Source organism: Gopherus flavomarginatus, chromosome 5, assembly GCF_025201925.1.
Source record: "Gopherus flavomarginatus isolate rGopFla2 chromosome 5, rGopFla2.mat.asm, whole genome shotgun sequence".
Classification (NCBI taxonomy): domain Eukaryota; kingdom Metazoa; phylum Chordata; order Testudines; family Testudinidae; genus Gopherus; species Gopherus flavomarginatus.
In genome coordinates this window covers 48,747,582-48,773,865 of record NC_066621.1, presented here as the reverse complement: position 1 = coordinate 48,773,865, position 26,284 = coordinate 48,747,582, and the positions used below count along the sequence as shown (strand labels likewise).

Genomic DNA, 26,284 nt, shown 5'->3' with positions numbered 1-26,284 from the left:
GATGGATATGATACAAGTGGGGAAAAAGGAGAGCAGATGTAAATATCCAAATTATTTATAAAACAAATTTAACTGTATTAAATATATATACCTCCTCTCTCTCACACACAGTTTTCAGAGATAATAACTCTCTGAGAAAATCCAAAATATGCTAAGTTATATAAAATATAGACTGTAGAGAACATCCCTCATTACAACACAAAGTAATCTATCCTAAATCCAGAGCAATTGCAGCAGTGGCGTGAGGGTGTAAACCAGCTGGACTCCGCAGATGCATTCTGCCTGACTCAGCTGGAAAGCCTCTGGGCTTCTCAAGGAGAACATGGCACACTGGAGGACACAAAACCCTTAAAAAGGGTGCAGCATCTCCTCCTTATGTGCAGCCTTGCTCCAATTAACTGTGCTAGGGATGCAGAACAGCAGAGCCATGTTCTCCTCCACTTTGGGATATGTGCAGTGTCATTGCTAGTAACAGACACCCTGGTCTTTGTGACCTGGTTCTCTTTTTGCCCAGATGTATGAGGGAATCTCATTCTCACCACCTCTCCTCCCATCTTTGTGCACTTTTGAAGGGTTAATCATAATCTAGGGAGAAAGGAAGCCCTTTAGTCTCCACAATTGTGAGCCAGAGACTGTAGCATCATACACAGTAAGTAAGAGCACAAAAAGCCTTACCCCACCTTGTCCCCTCTAACCTCCTCCAAAATCCCTACATTGCTTACGCACAAGAACAACCCTTTCACTCCTCTCAGTGAGCAATATCAACTCATCCTCACAATGATGTGGACTTTTTAAATTCCACCTTTTCTACCTGGAGATGGTGTCTTTTTTACAGGAACATCAGTACTATTCAGTGGAATTCACACCATAGGACAAAAAATCCCCTCCAGGACTGGTGGAATCAAGGGCTGCATACATCGAGGAATACATGCAAATGTGATAAATATTATGCATATCCAGAGATGCAGTAATCACTCATCTCACCCAAGCCTTACATGTGGGAGAGACATAGTAACAACAGTCAGATGACCAGGAACATGGACTGTATACTTATATTAACTTCTTAGCCCATGAGTAGCTCAGTATCACCTGCCTACAAAGCAGTCCCAGAGAAGCTCTGCACACTCTTTAATACCAGTTTCAGCCTCCTGAGGTTTGGTGGGACAGATGTGGATCCAGCTTATACAGGAATAAGGAACTTAATATGCCTCTTATCCCCACATAAACCAGGAGCAGGATTTGTTCCAAGTGAAAATATAAGTAGCTATTATTTTATTCTTAAGTCTCAAAAAATACCTTGTTAAAAATCTGTTCGCAATACATTTTTTTAAATATCAATTACATTAAATTAGCATGTGAGAGGGTATCTAGGCCAAAGCATACGATGTTCAAATAAATAAAAAAGATGCTATATTTCTTTTTTGTTGTGGTTGTTGTTGTTAGAAATTCTGGAAGGCTAAACAGAGATTAACAGATTAAATACATCTCTGCTGTTAGGACACTTCCGTCTGTAGCTGTCACCTTACTTTGTCTGAATTTTTACTGTTGGTTAACTAAGGTTAATGAGAATCACATCAACACTTACAGAATTTTATTCTTATCAGTAAGTGTGGGCAATTATCATTCAAAGCTTACCTGCTGAAATGCTTATTATGGTTCCGCTTTTAATATTTGATGATGGCATGGTGGTAGTTTTAGTGGCTGGAGGCTAGTTATAGTCAGGGGCGGCTCCAGGCCCCAGCACGTCAAGTGCGTGCTTGGGGCGGCAAGCCACTAGGGACGCTCTGCCGGTCACCGCAAGGGCAGCAGGCAGGCTGCCGTGCTTGGGGCAGCAAAATGCCTAGAGCCACCCCTGGTAATAATGTTTTTTGGTGTTGGCATTGGAGTGTGTGTTGGATGCTAAATGGTGCTAGTTGGCAGTGTGATGGTTGGAGTGGGTTTTGGGGGTGGCGCAGTGCTGATAGTGGTTGCTGGTGTGGTGGGGGGTGGTTAGTGTAGGGAGTTGGGGGCCTGGTAGTAGTTATGGTGGTGAGTATGGGGGTTTGGTGGAAGTTGTGCTTGTGGGTGTGGGGGCTGGAGGCTCAATGGTCATTGTATTGGTATGCAGAAGCATAGTTTTGAACAGTTATGAGAAGCCAAATGTCTATGCAATCTATCTGTAAAACATCTTCAAGGAGAAAAGTATTAGATGTGCATCCACGTTGGAACTTTACCGGTACAGAATACATACAAATATGATAATATTATGCATATTCAGTGAGGCAGCAATCACTCCTCCCACTGAAGTCTTACATGTGGGAGAGACCTAGGAACGATAGCTACGTGGGCAGGGATGCTGAGAGTATCATTACATTAACTCTTAATCCATGAGTGGCTTGGTATCACCTGCCTAAAAAGCAGCCATAGAGATGCTCTGTGCACTCTTTAATAACAGTTTCAGCCTTCTGAGGCTTGGTAGGGCAGGTGTGGAACCAGCTTACACAGGAATAAGGGACTTAATATGCCCCTTCCTCCCATGTAAATGACAGTCAGGATTTGTTCCTATTAATAATATATGTATCTATTATTTTATTGTTAAATCTAAAAGAAATCAAGTTCAGAATCTATTGGCATTCAGTATAGCCAGTACTTTTAAAATGTTAACTGAATTTAAATTAGAAGGCAGAAATGTATCTGGACAAAATGTATAATGTTTCAAAAAAGAGTGATTTTATTCACGTAGTACAATAGTTGATAGAATTTTGTCACAAATTCTGGAAGGCTAAAGAACGTTGAAACTAATAATTGAATCTCTGCTGTTAAGGCAATTCCAGCTATAGTTTATAATTATTGTTAAATTCTTACTTGTTGTGGTCTGTGTTGTAGTAGTTGACGGTGGCACAGTGGTAGTTGTAGTAGTTGTTGGCGTGGTGGTGGGGGTGGCTGTGGTAGTAGAGGGTGGAGTGGTTGTGGTACAGCCTGCAAGAAAGAGCTTCATTGTGAAGTTGTTCTTCTATGATATGATCAAGAGCAACAACATGCTGAGACATTTCTGAAAGAGCTTAAGGTAAATCTGATATTTTTGAGTGTGTGAGAGGTGCACTTCTAAGAGCTATATCTAAAGCTAAACAATGCAAACCTCATTAATTTATATTTGCATTTAAGAGGAAGCTAAGACATATCTAATAAAGCCCTATGTAAGTGAGGCACATAAACTAATTAGCAAGAATAGAAATTTCGTTTAGAAGCAGGGTTACTAAAATACTTCCTAATACGGTAATAGATCTAAATAATAATGAACCTGTTATAAAATACGACATGTTCTTGCGGGTTAAGTGGCTTGAGCTGAAAATTAATAGTTAGGATATTGTGGAAGAGGCATTGTTTTAACAACACCAAAAGAAAGGGGCAGTTGTTACACTTTGATCTTAAATCAGCCTAATTCATTTTCTTGTCATATCCTTGGATGTGTGAGTGATGACTATGAGGTTACAAAGTGCTACCCAATTTTTCTTTTTGTGCAATCCTGGCTAGAACTGCAAAGAATCATTCAAAATCATTACTAAATCTCCTGTGGAGACAGATGGAAGAGATACGTGGCATTCCTTTTCTTTCCCTTTCCAGTTTGCAGAAAGAATAAAATGCAATTTACCTGGTACTGGTAAGCACGTCACGATTCCTGGTGAGATGCAGGTACTAAAAGAAAAATAATTCAGTCAAAATGAACATTCTAGCAAACCAACAGCAGCCCCTGCAGTCATTTCTCATGAATCCTTGCAATTAATTTATAGCAAGGGTTAGGAGTCTAAAAACTTAAAAACAATTTTAGCACTTAAACTTCACCTCATGAGACTGGATATTTCTTTGGCAGTTGTTTACTCCAACATTGACAATTGCTATTTCCTCCCAACACAAGTACCAGCTTTCCTTCCTCCAAACACTTCTCCTTGAGATAATTAATTACCCTCTATCAGGAGCAGGGAAAATATAATATGACTAACAGCCACTGCTCTCTTAAACCATTTTGCTCCATCTCTACTGCACAGCATCCTCATATCTCAACAAATTACTGATCAGAGATATACTGAAGAGGGCTGAGGATGTGATGGAACATGGCCAGAGACATTTGTGCTCCAGTGGTCCCCTAGCTGATTCTATCTGGCAAAACTTAGAACAGCATAAGGGCTGCTCTAACTGTAATTTCCAGATACGACATATTTAAAGTAATATTTAATGCCATTATTAAAAGATTTATTAATGGGCCATCATCAATGTGAAATACAGTCAATTTCAAAAGATGAGTTAAAAATAGTTTCAGGTACTACATCTGCTCTTGAGTTTTCCTGTCAATTTTTGCAGTTTTACAGCTACATGTTCCTATTAAAAAAAAAAATCTCTCCTCTGCTGTTGCATGAAAGACATACATGAACAGGTGCAACTGACTTTAGTGAATAATTGAAAATGACTATACACCATGTCCTGTTAAATTCACAATGTGTATAAGTTGGAAAAAATATATAGACACTTTTATTTCTCTAGTCTCTCCCAGTTATAGCAATCTACGGAATTATTTCCAACAATTGCAGGTTAAAAAAAATGCACAGAGAAAAATGTGAGTAGAAATAGATGGCATTCCTTTGAAATCCAACTGTATTATAACTATGGTGTTCCCCGCACCCACTATTTTTGTAAGGCAAGATCTTCATCTGTGGTAAATCAGCATTTATATGGAGAAGGGCCAATTCATACCAAGGTTCTTGCAGATAATCTGTAATATTACAGCCTTCATTCAGGAAAATATGACAGCATGGTCTGTTCACAACAGCAGTTAAGTATGTGCTGAAGTCCCATTGAGGTCAATGAGATTTAAGCATGTACTTACGTGATTTCCTGAATCAAGGTCTAAATATGCATTGCTCCATCACTTTTGTATTTCCACCTACCAGTTCAGACAATCATCTTCTGTGGGTACTCTTGAGCCAGTTTCATAACGAATGCCATTTACATAACAGCCACATTCAACTTCAGTTACACATTCTTTGAGGTCTTCATCAAAAATGGGCTTTTCTTTAGGGCATCTGGGGTAGCAACCTGTTGACCACAAGTGGTCCATTTTGTTATACTAATAAAAACTGTTAACTTAGTGATTACATTTTCACTGGGGGCCTGATCTAAGGCCCACTGAAGTATGAAAAAACTCCTTCTGATTCTAGATGATGATTCTAGATGATGATGAGCACTTCCAAAAGTGGTGACTTATTCATTGTAAATCCTGAATATTTCCCATTGATCCATCCATTAAAAAGCCAATATTTATGAGCACTACAATGTCTGAGATATCAGTTATTTCTTTTTGCAAGGATACAGAAATGCTACAGCATCTCAGTTACAGCAATTTATACCTGACATAACAAAAATAAATAAAAAGTTTAAAAGAAATAAGCAATAAAATTCTAGTTTTTCTTTACCACAGTAAGAATCTTTTCTCCCACTTGAGGTACTCTTAAAATGGCATTGGTCAATGGAGATGGTGGATCAATCTTATACCACAAGTCAGGAAAATACTCAGGCATATGCTTAACATGTATCATCCCCATTGATGTCAATAAACAGTATGTTACAACACACCAAATATTTGTGCAAGATTATAGATTTAGGAATGGCCAGGCAATCAATAGGTCTCATTAGCTAATAGCTCCAATTCCATCAAGTAACATTTTAACTAAATCTTCATGATATGCAATACAAAAACAATCAGGAGTTTCTTACCTTCCAGATATGGCAATGAGAAGTTGGAGCTGACATTGTTAATGATCCTGCAGGTCACAACGTGACGGCCACAAGGCTCATAGTGCCATTCACACTCATTCCGAGGGTTGTAGTAATCACAAAATATTGCTGATAGAAAATAGAAGCTGATCAAACAAACAGATGACAGAACAGAATCCCATTCCCACCTCTGACCATGCCAGCCAAATGACCCTACACAGTGCACTGGCAGCAATATTTCCCTTGACACATGGGACCTGGGTTTTTTCTTCCTCCTGAACCTGAATACAGAATACATGAAACTCGGATTTCAGCACCTTCACATTTAACACCACTGTTGCAGAAAACAAATGTTTGATTAAAATCACACAACTACTCAGAACCAATTTTGAATTCAAGCTATCTGTCGGAGTGTTGTGGTTTTTATTTTTTTTAACTTCTCTGGACATCTGAGGTTAGTAACCTGTCCTTTAAATCGGCTTCGGTACCCAATGACTGGAAGTTAGCTAATGTAATGCCAATATATAAAAAGGGCTCTAGAGGTGATCCCAGCAATTACAGATCGGTAAGTTTAACGTTGGTACAGGGAAAATTAGTCGAAACAATAGTTAAGAATAAAATTATCAGACACATAGAAAAACATAAACTGTTGAGCAATAGTCAACATGGTTTCTGTAAAGGGATATCGTGTCTTACTAATCTATTAGAGTTCTTTGAAGGGGTCAACAAACATGTGGACAAGGGGGATCCAGTGGACATAGTGTACTTCGATTTCCAGAAAGCCTTTGACAAGGTTCTTCACCAAAGGCTCTTACGTAAATTAAGCTGTCATGGGATAAAAGGGAAGGTCCTTTCATGGATTGAGAACTGGCTAAAAGACAGGGAACAAAGGGTAGAAATTAATGGTAAATTCTCAGAATGGAGAGGGGTAACTAGTGGTGTTCTCGAAGGGTCAGTCCTAGGACCAATCCTATTCAATTTATTCATATATGATCTGGAGAAAGGGGTAAACAGTGAGGTGGCAAAGTTTGCAGATGATACTAAACTACTCAAGATAGTTAAGACTAAAGCAAATTGTGAAGAAATTCAAAACGATCTCACAAAACTAAGTGATTGGGCAACAAAATGGCAAATGAAATTTAATGTGGATAAATGTAAAGTAATGCACATTGGAAAAAATAACCCCAACTATACATACAAATGATGGGGGCTAATTTAGCTACAGCGAGTCAGGAAAAAGATCTTGGCGTCATCATGGATAGTTCTCTGGAGATGTCCACGCAGTGTGCAGAGGCAGTCAAAAAAGCAAACAAGATGATAGGAATCATTAAAAAGGGGATAGAAAACAAGACTGAGAATATATTATTGCCCTTATATAAATCCATGGTACGCCCACATCTCGAATACTGTGTACAGATGTGGTCTCCTCACCTCAAAGAAGATATTCTAGCACTAGAAAAGGTTCAGAAAAGGGCAACTGAAATGATTAGGGGTTTGGAGAGGGTCCCATACGAGGAAAGATTAAAGAGGCTAGGCCTTTTCAGCTTGGAAAAGAGGAGACTAAGGGGGGATATGATAGAGGTATATAAAATCATGAGTGATGTTGAGAAAGTGGATAAGGAAAAGTTGTTTACTAATTCCCATAATACAAGAACTAGGGGTCACCAAATGAAATTAATAGGCAGCAGGTTTAAAACAAATAAAAGGAAGTTCTTCACACAGCGCACAGTCAACTTGTGGAACTCCTTACCTGGGGAGGTTGTGAAGGCTGGGACTATAACAATGTTTAAAAGGGAACTGGATAAATTCATGGTGGCTAAGTCCATAAATGGCTATTAGCCAGGAAGGGTAAAGAATGGTGTCCCTAGCCTCTGTTCATCAGAGGATGGAGATGGATGGCAGGAGAGAGATCATTTGATCATTGCCTGTTAGCTTCACTCCCTCTGGGGCACCTGGCATTGGCCACTGTAGGTAGACAGATACTGGGCTAGATGGACCTTTGGTCTGACCCGATACGGCCGTTCTTATGTTCTTATGTTATGTTCTTATCTGCAAACTCTTAGGGCTAATGGTGCGTATAGGCTGAAATCAGTTTCACCCAGATATATCATATGGAATAGTCACATGGTGTTCCTCCCAGTAAAACCACATGGACACGCACAAACTCTTCAAACCTGAACCTTGTTCATGGGTGCATAACAAGATGTGAATGGGGGAAAGCTTAACACATTCAAAACCAAATTCCTCAAACCATATATGAGCTAGTGTGAATTGCCACATGGCTACAGAATAAAATTGGCAAGATTTCTGAGATGGGAAGTGATATACTGTGTGTAAGAACAAGTCCTCACTGTGAAAAGCTTAGTTACTGCTCCTACTGGTTGGAAGCGTTTACCGTAACTCATTTAGTACACCCATTGTTATGATCACCATCCCAGCTTGACTTTTGGTGTCAGTAGCTATATGCAAGAGGCACATACAATAGCCTAAAATGAAGTCAATGGGGTTTTATGAGTATAACCTAAACATAGTTTGACCTAGTAGGACTAATCACAGGCTACTGTGCTATACACAAAATGGGGAAAAAAAAAAAAAAGAGTAACAATTCTGGGTGGGAGATTTTGCTGACTAGATAAATATGCTGGGAATGTCAGTACACCAGTAGGCACACACAATGGGAAGGATCATTTGAAATGTCATTTAAGGGTCAACCCATAGTGACAATTTGAATACACTGAAGTCATTAATACAATAATGGGCATCTGCTTATACTGTGATGGTGAATCCTTTCCACTGTGTGCCATAGCATACAACCCTGTGTCAACAAACAGCTGCAGTGATTAAAGGCTTTGTGACATTATTCTGATAGGTCCTGTTGTACTCAGCAGGGAATATTTAAAGGTTACTCACGGCATATATCAGGAGTTCTCCAAAAGACGCAAGCTTCAGCCTTAATGCACTCTTGGGCATAAGCAGCAACTGCAGAACAGAAGCACTCACAGTCTCCACCACTGTCACAGGAGCAGGCATCATGAACACAATTTTCATAGAATGGAGTTGGGTCCACCTGTTGGGGAAACACATGGGGCAGCTGTTAACACCAGAGCTCTGTTTCCAATTTGGAATCTCAGATGGAAATCCTTTAGACCAGAAGTTGCTTACTGTCTGTCAGGTAGCAGATCTGAGCTAGGTTAATTTCCATTAATTTATCTTAATTTGTTCAAATGTGGTTATGGAAAAAAGGTAACTTGTGCACTGACCATATCTTCTGATGTGCATCATTTTAGCTTAATGACAAAAAATTATTACTCTCAGCACAGGACCACTGTACCAATGTCAAAGAAAAATTTTATTCTACTCTGCATCCTGCATTATCAACACAATTGCCAGCTGAGTTCTGAAGCCAGACTCTTTATCAATAAATATGATGCACAAAGTAGAAACAAACACTTTATTGAATTTACAAAGCTGGTGATTAGAAAAAATGTGGTTTGACCGGCAAATTGAATTATTTGGACATGGAAGTTGCTGATGAAGAATAAAAATAAGACAATTAGATGTCATTTTTACAACTGCTCTTCTAACCATAAACACAGTCTGAAAACAATTTTGTTAAGCCTCCCTTCTAAACATATCTGTTAGTAGGATAGCATACTTCAGCTTTCAAAAAAAAATCCCTTCACTTAAATTATCCTCCTTTTACAAGCAACTAGCTTGGACACTCTTCAGGGTGTCTTCTTCTTCTTTAAAGTGAATTAATCTGCTGACTCTATCACCTTCTCCAATCTACTGTACTTTATGGCTGCTAATACTACTGCTGATCTAAAAGAAAATTTGACTGAAATCAATGAAATTTTTTCTCTTCAGTTAGTTAATCAGCCAAGTGGTGTACATCTGCCAGACACACCATCTGGTAGCAGAGAAGAAGCAGAGACAGTTCTATATCTGCCTAGTGTTGGTGCATCTTGTCATACATTAGCAAATGCTATTTTTCCACTTTGGATGATCAGCAGGAGAACCCAGACTGGGTTTTATGCCCCCACTGAAAGAAGCATAAAAGCATATGCAAGAACAGAAGGAATCATGACTCTTTGTGATTCTTCCTATACCTATAATGTGTGTGAAGTGCTTTGAAAAACTCTAAGTGCAAACTGTTATTATTATTAAATTATTATTACACTTCAGTTGAGGGACAAGGCTTAGATAAATTACATAACACTATGCATACCTTGAGCCTAGAACACTGTTTTGTTATTATGATTTGGATTCATTTTAATATGAGATAGAGTGATGTAAGCATGCTTAAACTACGAGCTGATTGATACCAATTATCACTTAAAACAAGGAGAATGCAATGCAACAGATGGAAACATCTAAAGTCTGTCCACAATCAGAACCATTATCTGCGATTGGAGAGGGGGAGGATCCATAAATACCCAGTGACGTATTGGATAGGGATCCCAGTCTGCATGCTAGAAAGGAACCTCCATTCTGTATGTAAACAGAGTACTACTTCTGTGTGGCTCACAAACAATACCATGGCAGGGAATTTCTTCCAGACTAGAACAAATGGATGCTTCAGTCCAGTCTATGAAAACATATCAAATCCCTGGTTTGAGTATCCCAAGGAATAGCAGGTGCTTGAACATCTAACTTTCAAGTGTAGTACCTGTTCTTATCAGGGGGATGGACCTGATGATTTCAAAGGTCTTTTCCAGTTTCTAACTTCTGAGGCTACTACGATTAACTATTCCCTCACTCAGATGTGCAAATTCAGCCTTCCTCTGTGTCCTTGCACAGAGGTTCACCTGTAGGTAGTAGCCACTAGCCTCTCTACTAACCTTGTCGCGACAAACTTTAAAGACTTCACTCCAGATGATGCTGCACTCCCTCTCTGCCCAGGACTTGCGGTGAGGTTTTAGACTGCAGGGCAGGATCTCATCCACCACATCAGGGCAGGAGCCAGACTGTTTCCAAGAATTACCAAACTCCAGAGGATTGGTCACCAGCAGCCCGTTCCTTGTTGTGAAGTCATTGTTGGACTTGTCATCAAAGTTGCCACACAAACCACAGATTTTGCCCTGAAAAAGCAAAAGTTGCTTGATTTCAGAACATGTCATCAGATTTTCAGCTTGCCCAGTAAGTGAGCACCAGTAGAGTTAGAACCAATTTCTCTCTGTAACTTACTTATTTTCATCTTTACTTCAAAGTCATGTGTATAAGTTAAACTTATTTTATGTGTTTATCTCCCTGGTTAGCAAGCTACCGGTAGCCCAGGCAAGAAACCTGTGTCTTCCCTTCCTGCTACATACAGTATCTAGTAACTATATCTATATTTCTTTGCAGCCTCCAGTTCATCTTATAGGGATCCAAACAGTGGCTACACTTCTCTCACCTGACAACAAGCCATCTCTTTACAGTGCATTGTGGTATGCAGCAACTTAGCTGCATGAGTCCTATTAATATAAATAGGAGTCACATGACTAAATTTTCCAGTACACAATGCACTGAAATTTTAGCCCTAAGTCTATTAAATGTTAACTTTGAAGAGCTGGCTGATCATCTTTAAGGCAGATTTCCATTATTTGCGAAGAGTAAGATGGAATAAGGAAAAAATGAAGCATCCCTGAATAAAACTTAAAAGCCAGTACAGTAGCTTCAGTGGGTTTTGATTGGCTGGCATCCTTCTAGTTAAGGATGTGGCTGCAATAAAAACTAGGAATCTTTTGCCTCATTTTTTTCTCCTCCCTCCATTTTTTTTAAACTCTACTCAAGCTACTTTGAGGTTTCCAGCAAAGTGTCATGAAAACATTTACTGCTTAGGAAAACAAACTAAGCAGTGTCATAAATGGGCACAAGTATGGGGTCCTAAAATGTGTGCACAGCCCCCAACATTACAAAGGCCTGGTTGAGTCTCTTGCTAAACAAATCAAATGTTGTATAAGGGAAGATGTCCAAGTTGGAAGAGTTTCATCAATAGAGAACTTGAAGTTTCTTTTCAGACAGGTCCCTTACACAAAGGCTGTGAGATGTTGCCACACTTTGCACTACTTGAACCACAACTGCATTTACCCAAGGTAAAATATGTAAAATATGTTGCATTATTATTTGAGAGCTGGGGTTAGTCTGTGGCAATCTTGTGAATTTTTGTTCTGTCTTCTATTGGCGATTACAATGTTTTAGCCATTTCTTTGGTATTAAGGGTCATATATAATGAATAAATTGTGATTTAATAGTGAAATGCCTCTAAATACAAGTTGGCCTATACCACTGCTTGAGAGATCAAGCCTAGCAATATAGCTTACTGTATGGAAGATAGGGTCTGTTTTGTTTTTCATTTACTTTACAATACAGAGCAAAGTTTTGGTCTATAATGATGAGAAAATGATGTCTGGGGTCCCAAGAGTTTATTCTTTTGGGGTCTGATCCAAGTCAAAAAGAATATTTTAATGAACTTCAGTGGGATTTGTATTAGAGCATTAATGTTTACAACTACTGGAAAACCACATGGGACTGCTCATCCATATTGCACTATTACACAATACACCTACTGGTATTGTTGCACTGGATCATACCATAAGAAGCAACATACAATGGCACCCACCATCATTGGTAATGCAAGACACATATGAATCATCAACATACACAAGATTTAGGGACACTGTTAAGAGTAACAATAAAGCACCATCCATATTTACCTGCATTCAACTATTCATAATCATATCAGCAGATTCCATAATATTTTAGAAAAAAGGCCCGGAGTTGTTCACCTTATAATTAGGAGTCAGCTTTATGAAAATAGTAGTCTTCTTATCCCAGATGAGCATCATGCCATTGCTGGCCTCAATAACAAGATAGAGCCCCACTGTACGATTCCAATACTGTATATGGTCGCCAACATCTCGCTGAATTTCTACATATTGCTTGTCCTCAAACTTCAGTTCGGTTCTCTGAAGGACAGAAAGAGAAGAGATATAACAGCACTGGCTTCATAGTGAGGAAAGCTATTGGAGTGATGATGCTGATGGACTTCATTGTGAAGCTAAGACTGCCAAACCACTGCCTAAATCCTTAGCAAGTGGAAATCACATAGTTCCATTTACTTTAGTGGAGCTATGCCAACTTTCAATTTCAAGGAACATGACTACAAGCAAAGGGCAGGTTTGATCAGCTGCATTCTAGGGCTGAACCCATCCAGGGGCACCACTCACCCCTAGAAATATTTTAATAGCCTTTGAACAGGTGACTCCGGTGGTTCCACATGGCACATTCACTGTGACGATACTAAACGAACCATTGCGATCCTCGCCACAATAATCCTGTTGAGAGTGGGAATAAAGAAACATAAGTCAATGAAAGGAATCATATTATTCATTTTGATTTCAATCTAAAATAATTTAAATTCATTCTTCAAATTCCATTACACACACACACATACATGCACCATTTAACTGAGAAAGAAGTGGGACAACTTAATTAAACAATAGTTTATGTCCCAAAATATATGGATATTTGTTTTCCAATTTCAGAATCAGCCACTTGTTTTGGAGTAGCGTTAATGAGCTGACAACTTTCATTGTTGAGCTAGCCCAGTTGCGTACAATCTGCAACAACATCAGCAGAAGAAATGTTCACTCAAGTGCCATTAATTTCCTTACACAGCTGGGATTTGTTGAAAACATGGAATTTAACTTGGCAGAAGCTGCAGTTGCCACAGAAACAGTGATCTTAAAGAAAAAGGGTCTAAGAGAGATGGTCCAAGAACCAAACTGATAGCTACGTTGTTGTAGAACTTTTCATTCATTTTAGATCTGTCTGCTCACGGATCCCATTGGACATTACCTGGACAGCCACATATTCACAGTGTCCATCAAAGTCATAGTGTTTTCCATCAAAGCTGATATAATGGCCACTTCCATATACAGTACAAGTCCCATAGCACACATTATCGGTGCAGGCCCATCTTCCTTTTCGGCAGGTACTAGGGAAAGAATAAAAGAGTTGGATGAAATCTTGAAAAGTCAAGCCTAATGCTGATGTATGCTGCTTTGGAAGCTGCAGGATAAATCACATAGCTGGCTGACACAACATGGAATCCAACACATGCATAATAATATGGAACAGGGTATTATAAATCACCATCTCATCAACAGTTCCCACATGGAATTGTCCCACTGACGAATCTATAGCATGGTTGTTAGCTCTGCACAGCTCCCTTTTTTGTTCCTGCATCAACACTACCCAAAAATTACACTATTACCCAATCAGAGATGCCGCTGGCAGAGAGATGGATTCTGAACTCAGTTAAGTGATCACTCTAAACACTTGTCCATTTTGCCTGAGATAAACAGGGATAATTACCTTAATATTTGTAGAATTACCTAAATTTACATGAAGGGAGTCATCCAGGTCACAAAGAAGCCGGAGTGGAGCTGAGAATCCCTATACCCTGCTCATCACAGTGGTATTTAAACCTTTTCATTACCATTCATTTACTACGAGAAGCATACATCAAAAGGAAAGAGGAGAACTCTCAGCATCTTACCATTTGTTGCAGTCCACTTTTACGGACTGTCCAGGAGCATAAAACTGCTTGTTATGAATACATGGACAGTCCTTCTTCTTGACACAGCCCCCTCTGCCATCATCAATCAGTCCACGAGGACACACGCACCGTGAGACACACTCTGTCTGGAACTAAAGAAAATAAGATAAAAAATTATATTATTTTATAAGAAAACACGACTTCTCTGTTATCCCACTTCTTCTACAAACATTCATCCCATGTGCTTCATTCCCTGGTTTATACCTAGCCATTTTTATTTATTTAATTCTATCGGTCTCAACTCTCTAGTATCTGAGTGCCTGAGAATTTCCTTCCTATTTTACAGAGATTTTAAGTTCAGACTATCTTACTTTTGTTCTACACAGAAAGCTACAGCACTGTATTGTAAACAAAATATTTGTCTATCTGACCCATGGTTTTCCTACTGAAAAAAGAGAAGACAAATCAGTGAAAAGAGAAAGGATGGCAAAAAGTAGTGGAGAACTAGAATAAAAATGATGAAAGAAAAGAAAGGATGGAAATAAAAGGAAAGAAGAGAGAAAAGACTAAAAGATTGTGTTGGCACTGTTTCATTTAGGGACTAAGAGAAAGAAAGAGCCATGCCATAGTCAGAGGTAAAATGAAAACGTACATAGTCAGTATCCAGCGTATGGCAGCTTAGTTGCAGAGGGGTTTGTGAAGACCAAGACTTGACACTGCTGCAATCAAAGTGAATCTTGGGGGACAGACACTCTGTAAAAAAAGATACCATGTTAGATGGGTGAACTTTGAAGATCAAGGGAACAGAAAATAAATGGGGCGTTATTAGATACTGAGACAGAAACAGCAGTGTATACCCCTTAAAAATAATAAATGAAAATATCCTTTCTAATACATGGTAAAATCCTCAGCCAAAAGCAAAGTGAAAGGTGGTGACTATTTCACAGAAGGGAAAAAGAAACAAGTTGAGAATTCAAATGAGAAACTGAGATGTTTCTCTGTAAAGCATTTCACTTACTGTCATCTATTATCTTCACTGGAGTGCAATGGAGAATTCCATTTCGGCAAACACTAAAAAGGATGAGAAGATAGAAATTCATAGGATGTAAGCTTAATATTTTCAATTGATAAACATCTGAGAACAATTTGCAAAGGCATAAATGAACAAATGAGATTATTATTTCTGCCAGACAATTATTCTTTTGGACTGTCAAAAATTCCCTGTTGCTGTGATATGTTCTTAGGTGTTAAAGTAATAATGAACCCAACTGATCTATTAGTGGAATAATATTTAGTAGTGGCCTTTGTGAAATATGCACCTTGCAGAGGAAGTCCCACATGATTTCAACAGAGATTTCATAGTGAGTTTGAGGGAAAATCTCGCAGAACTTTTGAATGTTACATTATAAACAGATGGTAAATTCATGATTTTCAAAGAATGGCCACAAATTATGCTGCAAATCCTCAAAATTGTCCTTTTAACAATCAAGGGAATACATGGTCGTACCCTTTCAAAGCATCTCCTTAGCCTCCAATAAATACATATCACCATTTTATGCCAACTCCAGTCAAATGCAATAACCTCACTGGCTTGTACTCTTATCTTCTAGTTCTCTCCTCCTTGAAAGGCAAGGAAATATTTTACCATTCACAGCATGAGTCACCGGAGCTCATGCAAAAGACTATTGCTTCTGGGAGCCCGCATGTTGGTTTTGGAACTCCACAATCTTAATTAAATGGGTATCAATTAGTAACTGTTTTAACTGTTAGAATAATCTGTTTTCAGTGAGAAATCCGCTAATTGCTCATGTAGCTTCTTTTCCCCATTGCCTAGCAAAACCCCCATTGACTTTAGTGGCGCAGGATCAGGTCCATGGTTACCACAAGAGGCCACCCCACACCTCATAAATAACGAGATATGCCATACATATTAATAAGTTAACTCAATGCAGTATGACATTTTGTTCCGTTAGGGTGGTGGTGGGTAATATATACCTTTTATCTATATGGTATCACCATCAATATCTATATATGGTATATTTAATAAGCAAAGACAAGAAGTAGGGGCTTTCACCTTCACAATCCACAAGTGACAAGCCATAAAATAACCTACCAGCGTTCTTCTTGTTTCATGATGACATCCCCAGGTTCCAGGTACGACCCTCTATAGTAGCATGTACAATAGGAGATGGGCACACAGTTACCCTTCTCATTCATATAGGTGTTTTCAGGGCAGCCACAGCCATCAATGGGAATAAAGCCCTCCAAGCAGTGCTTTTCACCATCAGCAAGGGAGCGACAAGTATGTTGACATGTGGTCAGATTGTAACGGAAGACCTGGGATGCTGGGCAAGAGGACACTTCTTTGTCTGGAGAGGGGGGAAAAGACCAATGGTTGCTATACTGGCGAATAAAAAAACCCTGACCAGGCATTATAGAATTTAAATCTTTCTTTCTGATCACTCTGCCCAGGCAGTATGTAACAGTAAAAATAAAGGACTCCCTCTCATTGTATTATGGAATAAATTATTGTAATTAATAAATATTTTTGCCTTAACTTTGTCCTACCTTTTAAATTATCATCTAGGAAGTAATACTATTCCTATTCTAAAGGGTATACACTTCCTTTAATGAACATGCATAATTTCTTTTATTATAAATAGGAGTTGAGTATATAGAGGAAGTAATGAAAAGATTCATTAAATATATATGTAGCATTGTCTCTTTTTCTTTTCCCTTTAATTAACTGATCTTTTGCTATTGGAATTTGCTTTCTAATAATATCTTTTCTCTGTTGCTTCATATCCCTATAATTCTCCAACAGAAGCACAATTTAACAAAGCCCAGTTCCCAGTGTTGATGATACCATTGATAATGCTGGTACACAACCAAGAAAATAAATAAAATGGAAGAGCCATGATGGCTTATAGTCCACTGGACAAAGAGAAGACAAATCAGTGTCTGTGAAGTGGTAGAGGAGATGACGAAAGGGAAAATAATTACTCCCCAGTTTATGACGTTGTCCTATAAACGAAGGACATGTAAAGAATACAGCTTTAACTATTCAAAATTATTGACACTGTCTCCTTAAATTGTATTGGACACCTCCAAGGCACTTCTAAACTCTTAACACTGAGGTTAATGGAACTGTAGTCAGGTGCACTCTGTCCATTCCAGTGACTGATTTCAAGGGAATTACAGTGTCATCACTTACTGCAGACAGTTTGTCTCCAGCGCCCCAACATGATTCCTTTGAAGGCACAGGCTCTTGCGTAAGAGGACAGAGCCCCACACAAGCATTCTTCACTGTTCTTACAGTTGCAGGTGTCGTATTTACATCTCTAAGACAAATAAGAAGCAAATTGTTAACAAGCCTGCAGGAGGAGGATTAGAACTATAAAATGAAGACTGTGAAAACTGGGGCTCCAGTACAGTAACTGTAGAACACCCAGTACCTGCTTTCCCATGTGGCTTTCATTCACTCCCATAATCAGAGAGCACAGTAGATGAGCAGAGAGCTACCCATTAGTGAGGGCCAAACCCAAAAAGGCTCAGGGTGCATCTGATTAAGCATGAAAAATGTGGCTAGTTCGCCAAACCTTATCTGAACAGCCAAACCTTTTGAAAGTCCAAAGTTTAGCCAGCTTCCTAACAGCAGCCTTTTTTAAGAGAACTTTGATACTTTTAATTCCTGATCAGTCACAACCTGGAAATGTATAAGCCCACAGAAATGAAACATAATAAAAGCAAAAAAATAAGTTAGCTGAAGGGGTTAAGATCTTCACAAAGGTTCAGCTCAGACTGAATTATAGAAATGAGTAAAAGTTAAGGGGTTCTTTCTTTTCTCCCCAGATTGGTTTGTTTATCCCTCCTCAACAGAACTCAAAGCAGAGGGAAACAGACCAGGAATAAAATGACACATAAATGGGTTGTTGTTTATCTCTGGATCAAATAAACTCAATTTACTGTTTATTAAGCCACAGAATAGATCACATTAATGGTTACGGGCTGGCTTAACATGTGACTGCCAAGGCTTGGTATTCCTGCCTCTCTTGAATTCTCATATGAAAATGAGACTCTATAGTGCCCTTTTACCACTCACAAGCCCCACCTCCAAAAAAGCATAATGATTTCCATCTTCTAAATTAGCATTCTATGAGAAAGCCTGTTGTAGAAGATCAGGGATGCACACAATGCCATTGGATACTATAACATTTGAACCAATGTTTCTGGCCAAATTAAAATAATCACTTGAAAATATGTATATAGTAAAACAGGTATTAGACCAGTGCCAGAAGATGTCAGTATAGTATAAAATCCACACCTTATAATATTCCACAGGATCAATGGCTGAGTGACATCTGGCAAAAGGAGATTCTAAATTTTTCAGTAAGGAACACCAATATTCAGCATAATTTTCTGTAACAAAAGGAGAAAGAATGCATTATTTTCCTTGCATCATACTCTCTTGCACCATATTATCACATTACATTATGCAAAATATTCTGACCCAAGCAACAAAATGATAAAAATGAGAACGCTAAACTTTTCTGGGAGTGGAGAGATTGCACAGAATTGCTATACATTTGGCCCACAGTCTTTGATTCAAATACCTACTGGCAAACACATAGTGAAAATCATATCCTATTAATGCAGTCTGCCTGCACAGAATTGTCTTCCTCTAGCTTCCAACTGTCTGAGAACGCAAGATCAGAGGATCACAAATCCAAGCTAAACATAAAAAGAAGCAATAATGCTAAGGGAAGTGCACCACTACTCCAGACATATATTAATGACTTTTCTTCTGTGTCTTTCGACACATGGGTTGCCCCTGCAATTTCCCTCTGAACTTTCCATCTCTTTTATAGAGTCACAGATTCAAAAGCCAAAAGGGGCCATTATGATCATCTAATCTGACCTCCTATATAACACATACCATAAAACATCCCCAAAATAATTCCTAGAGCAGATCTTTTAGAAAAGCATCCAATATTGCTTTTAAAATCATCAGTGACAGAGAATCTACCAGCCCTGATAAACTGTTCCAATGGTTAATTACTCTCACTGTTAAAAAAATATCCTTATTTCCAGTATGAATTTGTCTAGCTTCAACTTCCAGCCATTGGATCAAAACCTACTGCCTGAACAGAAAGCTGAAAACTGGACCCTCAGATTATGAATCTGACACATTACCAAGTAAATTCTCCAGGGTCCCGTAGAAGACTAATGGCATTTTGAAATAATATCCTTATTGTGTATTTATTACCATCTGAACCAGGCAGATCAAGGACTTGAACTTGGGTCTTCCACAGCCCAGTTGCATGCCTTACCACAGGACAATGAATTACTCCCAAAGGGAAGCACCTGTTAGCTGATGTGTGCAAGCCCACAGTACATCAGACAAGCACACATATTATTAATTTATCAGCTTTCCAAATAAAGATGATTATTTTGAAACTGCTATTTGACTGACTGTGTATGAGATATAGAATTTGGAGGAAAGAGGCTCTATGAAAATGTAGTATTCTTACCGCTTTCAAAGCTGAGAGCACAAGGGTCTTCCAAATTATCCACTTGGTCTTTACAGGTGGCTTGTGCTTTCCAAGTGTTAGCAAAGGCAGATCCTGTAGCTTCTACCAGCCCACCAGCTGTTTTAAAATCATCATATTCTATGCCATTGAAATTCCCACAAAGACCTGTTGAGAAAAAAATGTGGTGTTTATAAATAATTGTTATTCATTCTTCTTCTAAAAGAGCAACAAAAGAGGAAAAGGATGATTTGCCACATGACTAGCAGTCAGATTGTCAAACGGAGGGCTCCTCCAACTCAGTATTAAAACTGCAATCACAAAAGTAGGTATTTGCGGGGGTCTCACTTTAAAAATCCAAGATCTGGGGCAGATGATCCTCAACTGGTATTTGGAGTTTGGGGGGATTCTCCCTATCATCCTTTTATGGATTAGTTTCCCAAGACTGGCCATTTAAGTAATTTGAAACTAAACTGAACAAAGCAGTGGGGAATATAGTCCAGCGATCAATCCTGCACTGACGTGGGGATGACGGATTTATTTAATGTGTAATATCAATAATTCATCTTGTAAAATGTGAGAGCTGTGGGGCCATTCTCTCATGAAATTTTGGATTCTGCTCTCATTCTTCCTATATTCAACTAGATAAGCGTTTCTGTCTCTTTTAAAAAATATATATCACTAAATATGAAAAAAGTGTTCATTTGTTAAGTCTATATTAGTATCTTACAGGCACACAGTTTCCTTAGTATCTTAATTAGTATGGAACAATTCATTAGCTAGAAATTTCATGCTATGCCAATCACAGACACATCTCATCATCAATGTTAAGAACACACAGCACTTCAGTTGCAAATATTTTTGCTGCATCGTTTCTCCTTTAGAAGTAGACATAATTGTGCACTTACCTTGCAGTTTTCCTTGGGCAGATTGATCCACAATCACAAACAGCTGCATGATTGGAACCAATTGGATTTGTAGCTTGAGACTAAAATAGGTATGCACAATGATATGGTATGAAGTTGGCTGGAAAATTGAGAAGCTTGCTGGAAAATAAAAGGAAAGAAAAGTCATGTTTCCCTGATTTTTTATTTGTTTTTATCACCCCTTTCTGTTATCATCCAGAAATGTCACAGACAGGAAAACACTAGCCTGCTGAAAGCAACACTTTACATGAGCAGCCCAAGTCACCATCTGCCCTGAAAACTGCAACAGGACCAAACATCAGATTCTGACAGATCCAATGCTATGAAAACATGGAATATTCAAAGACTATTGTATCAACTTTATAAACGTTACATGTATCATTATGCGCTAGTTAGTGATTGTATTCCTTGCTCTATGGGTGAGCTAAAGGATGTTTCCCCACAGGAACTAAAGACACTGGATAATAATTAATGCAAATCCCCAATACCAAAACCATGCAGGTAACAAATCTTGTAAATTTTTGCCCCCTCTTGGCAATAACATTTATTGGTTTGACCTAGTTCAAAAAGTCTTAACAGGCAGAGGACTTTAAACTGTACAAAATAACAGCCCTGACCTGGGAGATAGTCTCTCACACTTGATCCAAGAACTCACATGAGTCTGTGTCCAGAGACAGGCTTTGTGAGAGGGCCCAAAGTACTTTAAACCCTACCCGAGATTCCACATGGAAGACGGCTGATTGTTTGGTGAGCCAGACATGCAAGAAAACTGTTCAGAGTTTTAAAGATATGTTTTTTTCTGAAATGCCTTTGTTCTGAATAACTAGTACTTGGCTTTATAAGAGTTGGCTGGTCACTGTTAACCCTATCCTCACTGTCGCTGAGAGAACAGCCGGTGCTGGACTGAAGTCAGATCTGCTGAGGTGATCACAGTGCATTGGAGGAATCTGCAGCCTAAGCCTCCATCTGAAGGGAGATGATCGTGGGGGATCCTGCCCCAGGAAAGGTGAAGGCTAGATGCCTGAGACGTAAGTGGGGTGCCCTCCCAGAGAGGGAGAGGGCATGAGAGGCACAGTTAACTCAGGACCGGTGACACAAACCTCTCTTATTTTGCTCTGGAGAACACTGACCACTTAGCTATAGTGCCAGCCCCTGCTATATTAATAACCCAGCTACTTATGATGACTGTGTGGGATCAGGAATCAAAAAAATCTCCGCTCTCTGGCATGACAGCTCACAGTGCTGAGTTATATGCTTCTGTATTAAAAGCTTTTTTGAAAAATCACAATAAGTAACTTATAACAATAAGTAAGTGTCTCCCTCCCTATGCCCTCCACTTAACTACCATTTGTTCCTGTTTCTATTTGAAGATCATCTTGTTCTACCCACTTCCTCCATGGGCTGGTCTATTTACTTAAGGGTTTGGTACCTCAGGTGTCACAGTGAATGCAGGGTACAATGAAAGGGACAGCAGTGACAGTGACTCAGAGGGGCAATTCCCACTATCCTTCTGAGAGGAGAATGATGGTGACTCATAAATTCCTGCCACTGTAATGATGACATATTCCAGTCATATTCCTGTTTTAAAAACAGTTCAATCTAACATAAAATATTGGGAGCAACTAATGGTAAGACCCTGGACATCCCCCAAATAAGGAGAGGAATTGCCATTCCAGAATAGACCAATGGTCCATCTAGTTCAGTGTCCTCTCTCTGATATTAGCCAGTGCTGGATAGCTCAGGGGAAGATGTTAAATCTACACTGCAGGGAACATTTCTTCTGGACCTCACCCAGTGATCAATGTATGCCCTTAAGTATGGAGACTGAGATCTGCTTTCCCCCTTTTATGTTACATCCATAAATCATTGTAAGGATGGATGGTATGTCATATTATATCAAAGGGAAGCACTACTCAATTGTAAATATTAAAAAGTAGCTCTTCAATAAAAGAAGCATCCCAAAATTGAACTCCCTATTAAACATTCCTTGCTTCTAATCAGGGGTGGCTCTAGGTATTTTGCTGCCCCAAGCATGGCAAGCAGGCTGCCTTCGGCGGCTTGCCTGCGGGAGGTCCCCAGTCCCATGGATTCAGCGGTGCGCCTGCGGGAGGTCCAACGAAGCCATGGGACCAGCAGACCCTCCGCAGGCATGCCGCCAAAGGCAACCAGCCTGCTGCCCTTGCGGCGACCAGCAGAGGACCCCTAGTGGCTTGCCACCCCAGGCACGACCTTGGCGTGCTGGTGCCTGGAGCCGCCCCTGCTTCTAATATATAAGTGCTGAACTTAATTGATGCTTGACTTGAAGTCGTATCCAAAGAACAAAAAGCAGAGTTGTTTTTGAAGCTATCCATATATTTTTTGAAATAGGGTTTTCCAGTCACCTGTATTACCCAGAACTGGGATTCTCAACCTGAGTCACAAACAGGTGTCAGGGGTCGTAACTACCCTGCCCTTCCCATATTGCTAAATGGAAGAGGGGTCCCACTATGGAAAAGAGTGTCACCATATGGAAAGGTTTGAAAACCATAGCTGTTACTGATTGGGGCTGTGGATATTTATTCTCAGGAACTGAACTGGGTGAATGTTAAACCAGCTCTCAGTATGTGCCAGCTGCTCATAAAACACTCAAAAACAGCTGAGCTCTGACACACTTGGAGGTATTATATATAGGCAATACAGCATTATCAAGCCTGAGTAGAAAAATCAACAGAACAACCCTACAAAATAAATAAACTGGAAGAGCCATGCATACTAGTGTCTCTGTGATGTTGCCCAGAAGGAATCATATGCTAAGGTGAGGCTATTTAATATGTGGCCTGTATATTGCTCATTCTGTAGAGTACTTTGATCTGGATCCTTTCTACCAGGCAAATTACAAACTTCTCCTTCCATATGTGTCTGTCCCCACTCCTCTCTATCTATGCAACTGAAAAGTTTTTGGTAGAGGTGGCATTGACTGAGAAGTGGTGCTGATCATGGAGCTGGTGACTCTGCAGCATAAACATTCACAATAAGCAGCACTAAAAGGATTTACAAATTTTGGGGGAGGTTACTTCAGGATCCTCTGTTTACTGATCTCCCACAACAATCCTCATGGATTCTGCATCACTGCAAACTTCTTTTTAGCAGAAGAAGGCTAAATGTGACTCTTTTTAGGCACCATCAGCACTGCTCTGTGCTTCACCGCAGGGTATTGTTTGACACTAATATAAAGTAACTGCCCCATTAAAACTCCATACGCCAAATGTAAGCTGATACCTCCATTGAACTTTCTGCCCATGTCAGTTCAGCCACAGAGAGACCTAAGGTCAGTCCCCAACACCACCAGCCTTGAAAGGAGTACTTAAAGGGGAAAAGGCAACAAGAAGGAAAAGATCCTCTTGTTGGAATTTAAGTGATAGATATAAGTCAAAAAACTTTTTCTCTCTCCTCACCAGAGCATATGGGTTAAATATGACATTCCTCGTCCCAGACAGAATATATATGCTGGCAGTGAAGTTCATTTCTATCTATTAATGTGAGGCACACGCAGATTAAGCTATTTGCCCAACATCATACGGGAAGCCTGTGCAGTACTGCGGCACAGGCCAGTGCCTTAACCACAAAGCCATCCTTCCTGATTAGCCTCTGTACACAGAACCACCCTCTGGTGGTTAGGTCATAAATTCCACAATGTATTTTCTCAAATCCCCTTCCTCTCAAGCTCTTTACATTGCAATCCAGTTCATTCCATCACAAACATTCAAGAAATGCCTCTCTGCTTTTCTTTTATCAAAGGCTCTAACACATAAAGAGCTTGTTTTTCCCTTAACATCGGATGTGCATTGGAGAGGTGGCCACATTCCTTACCTGTCACATGAGGCAAGTGCACTTCCAGTTCATTCAGCAGCACAGTGCCATCTGATCTGAATACCAAGATCTGCGTGCAAGCAAAGAGAACATGTTTAAATTACTGCAACTTCATGTACACAGAGGGAAGCACAACACGAACATTAACCTTAAAACTTGGGAGATAAGAAGGGATCATGCTACTTTGTGCAGACGAACTCAACATTCTAGTCATAGTTTAAAAAAGGAGCAATCTAATTAGCTAATAAAGATTCTGTTTACCCTAGCATTCAGTACATGTACAAAGCCTTGGGCTTGTTAGACAATTTTTTTAATGTGCACTAAAACAATTTCTACTAGAGAAAAAATGCTTCAAAAAAGTCACTTATTCTGGATACCAACTTTGCCAGGTGGCTGAAAACATTTGGCACTTGACACCAGTCATGTGTGGGGATTAGCTATAGGTACACATCTTGTCATGTGTTGTTGGGTTTTTACATAATTGTACAGCACTGATAGAATGATAAGGAAGTGCTTCAGGAAAAACTTACGACAAATTTTAGTATGTACTTTTGGGAACATAACTAGTTTCACAAATGTTACTGTCAAGAGCCAAGAAGACTAGAACTATATGGAAGGAAAGGAGGAGAAAAAACTCACAGAGGTCTAGATACTATGGTGATGGGAGCATTAGAGATAAATTAGAAAGACAGAACAGAAAAAAATAGATTAGACAAGTGGGCAGATTGAATACGAGTGAGAATTTCTAATGTCTCCCCTCACTATTAATCTTGAGTGAAATTCAGACAGTTGAGAAGCTTGGCTTGATCAGTATTCAAGTGTTTGAATCCTAACCAGAACATCTTAGCTCTGCAAAACTGGACTTAAAGCTCAATAAAATAAAATATCAAGGACTTCTTATTCGCAGTCATACTGGACATCCCATGAGAGCAGACTCACAATGTTTCCAACACAAGGCAGAAGCAGAAAGAGGAAAAAGAAAGAAAGAAGGAAGAAAAAGTCAAGCAAAAACTTTTAACTCTGAACTTGTTCAGACTGTGCAGTGCCAATTTGATCTGGGATTTGTACAAACATTTTGACTATTTTTTAATTTTTTCTGTATTCAACCATCCTTACTCAGGATCTTCAGAGAAATATTATCAAAAGTAAGTAGGGAAAAAGAAATCGGGGAATACATTGAGAGAATCCACACATCCAGCAGACCCCCACACATCACTTACATTTTTTTTGTTGTCTATTAACAGCACAACAGTCTTCAAACAGGTCTGTTTGTCTGTAGAGCCACAGGGAGACAGCTCTGCCAGGAGAGCGTGAGTGTCATTTATACCTCCCTGCAATCCAAGTGGAAAAAAACATAAATTAGTATAGTATGGCAGGTTGTATAAACCCCACACTGGCTGAGAAGGGGTTAATTGGAGCCTGAACGCTCTATTACCCCCACATTATTAAACCTAGAGTCTGTGTCAGGCTCAGGGATGAACAGGGCTGGATTTAGGGGCAGGCTACCTGGGTGAGAGCCTGGGATTCCAGGCTTGGGGTGCTGGGTCATGAAATGGGCTACAAATGCAATAAAAATAAGGTATTCAATAGTTTAACAAATGGAAGGGGGGAACCAAAGATGCTCCTCACCTGGGGCGCCATTTGGTCTAGGCCAGGGTAAAAGGAAGGAGTTCAGTGTAGCTGAAAGG

General features: G+C 39.4%; 1 protein-coding gene across 1 annotated transcript in view; it reads right to left on the bottom strand.

Moving 5' to 3' along the window:
- The window catches only part of MUC2 (mucin 2, oligomeric mucus/gel-forming), a 79,519-nt gene that overhangs the window by 40,818 nt on the left and 12,417 nt on the right, over positions 1–26,284 (bottom strand). The window contains exons 11-29 of the mRNA XM_050955974.1: positions 25,817–25,927; positions 24,597–24,666; positions 20,730–20,867; positions 19,828–19,989; positions 18,618–18,712; positions 17,508–17,634; positions 16,407–16,662; positions 15,312–15,364; positions 14,946–15,046; positions 14,294–14,445; positions 13,591–13,729; positions 12,960–13,067; positions 12,519–12,698; positions 10,590–10,829; positions 8,659–8,815; positions 5,749–5,877; positions 4,923–5,070; positions 3,632–3,675; positions 2,845–2,958 (exon numbers count right to left, since the gene is read on the bottom strand). Of these exons, the coding sequence (XP_050811931.1) occupies positions 2,845–2,958; positions 3,632–3,675; positions 4,923–5,070; positions 5,749–5,877; positions 8,659–8,815; positions 10,590–10,829; positions 12,519–12,698; positions 12,960–13,067; positions 13,591–13,729; positions 14,294–14,445; positions 14,946–15,046; positions 15,312–15,364; positions 16,407–16,662; positions 17,508–17,634; positions 18,618–18,712; positions 19,828–19,989; positions 20,730–20,867; positions 24,597–24,666; positions 25,817–25,927 (2,524 nt within the window). The remainder of the gene's footprint in view (positions 1–2,844; positions 2,959–3,631; positions 3,676–4,922; positions 5,071–5,748; positions 5,878–8,658; positions 8,816–10,589; positions 10,830–12,518; positions 12,699–12,959; positions 13,068–13,590; positions 13,730–14,293; positions 14,446–14,945; positions 15,047–15,311; positions 15,365–16,406; positions 16,663–17,507; positions 17,635–18,617; positions 18,713–19,827; positions 19,990–20,729; positions 20,868–24,596; positions 24,667–25,816; positions 25,928–26,284) is intronic.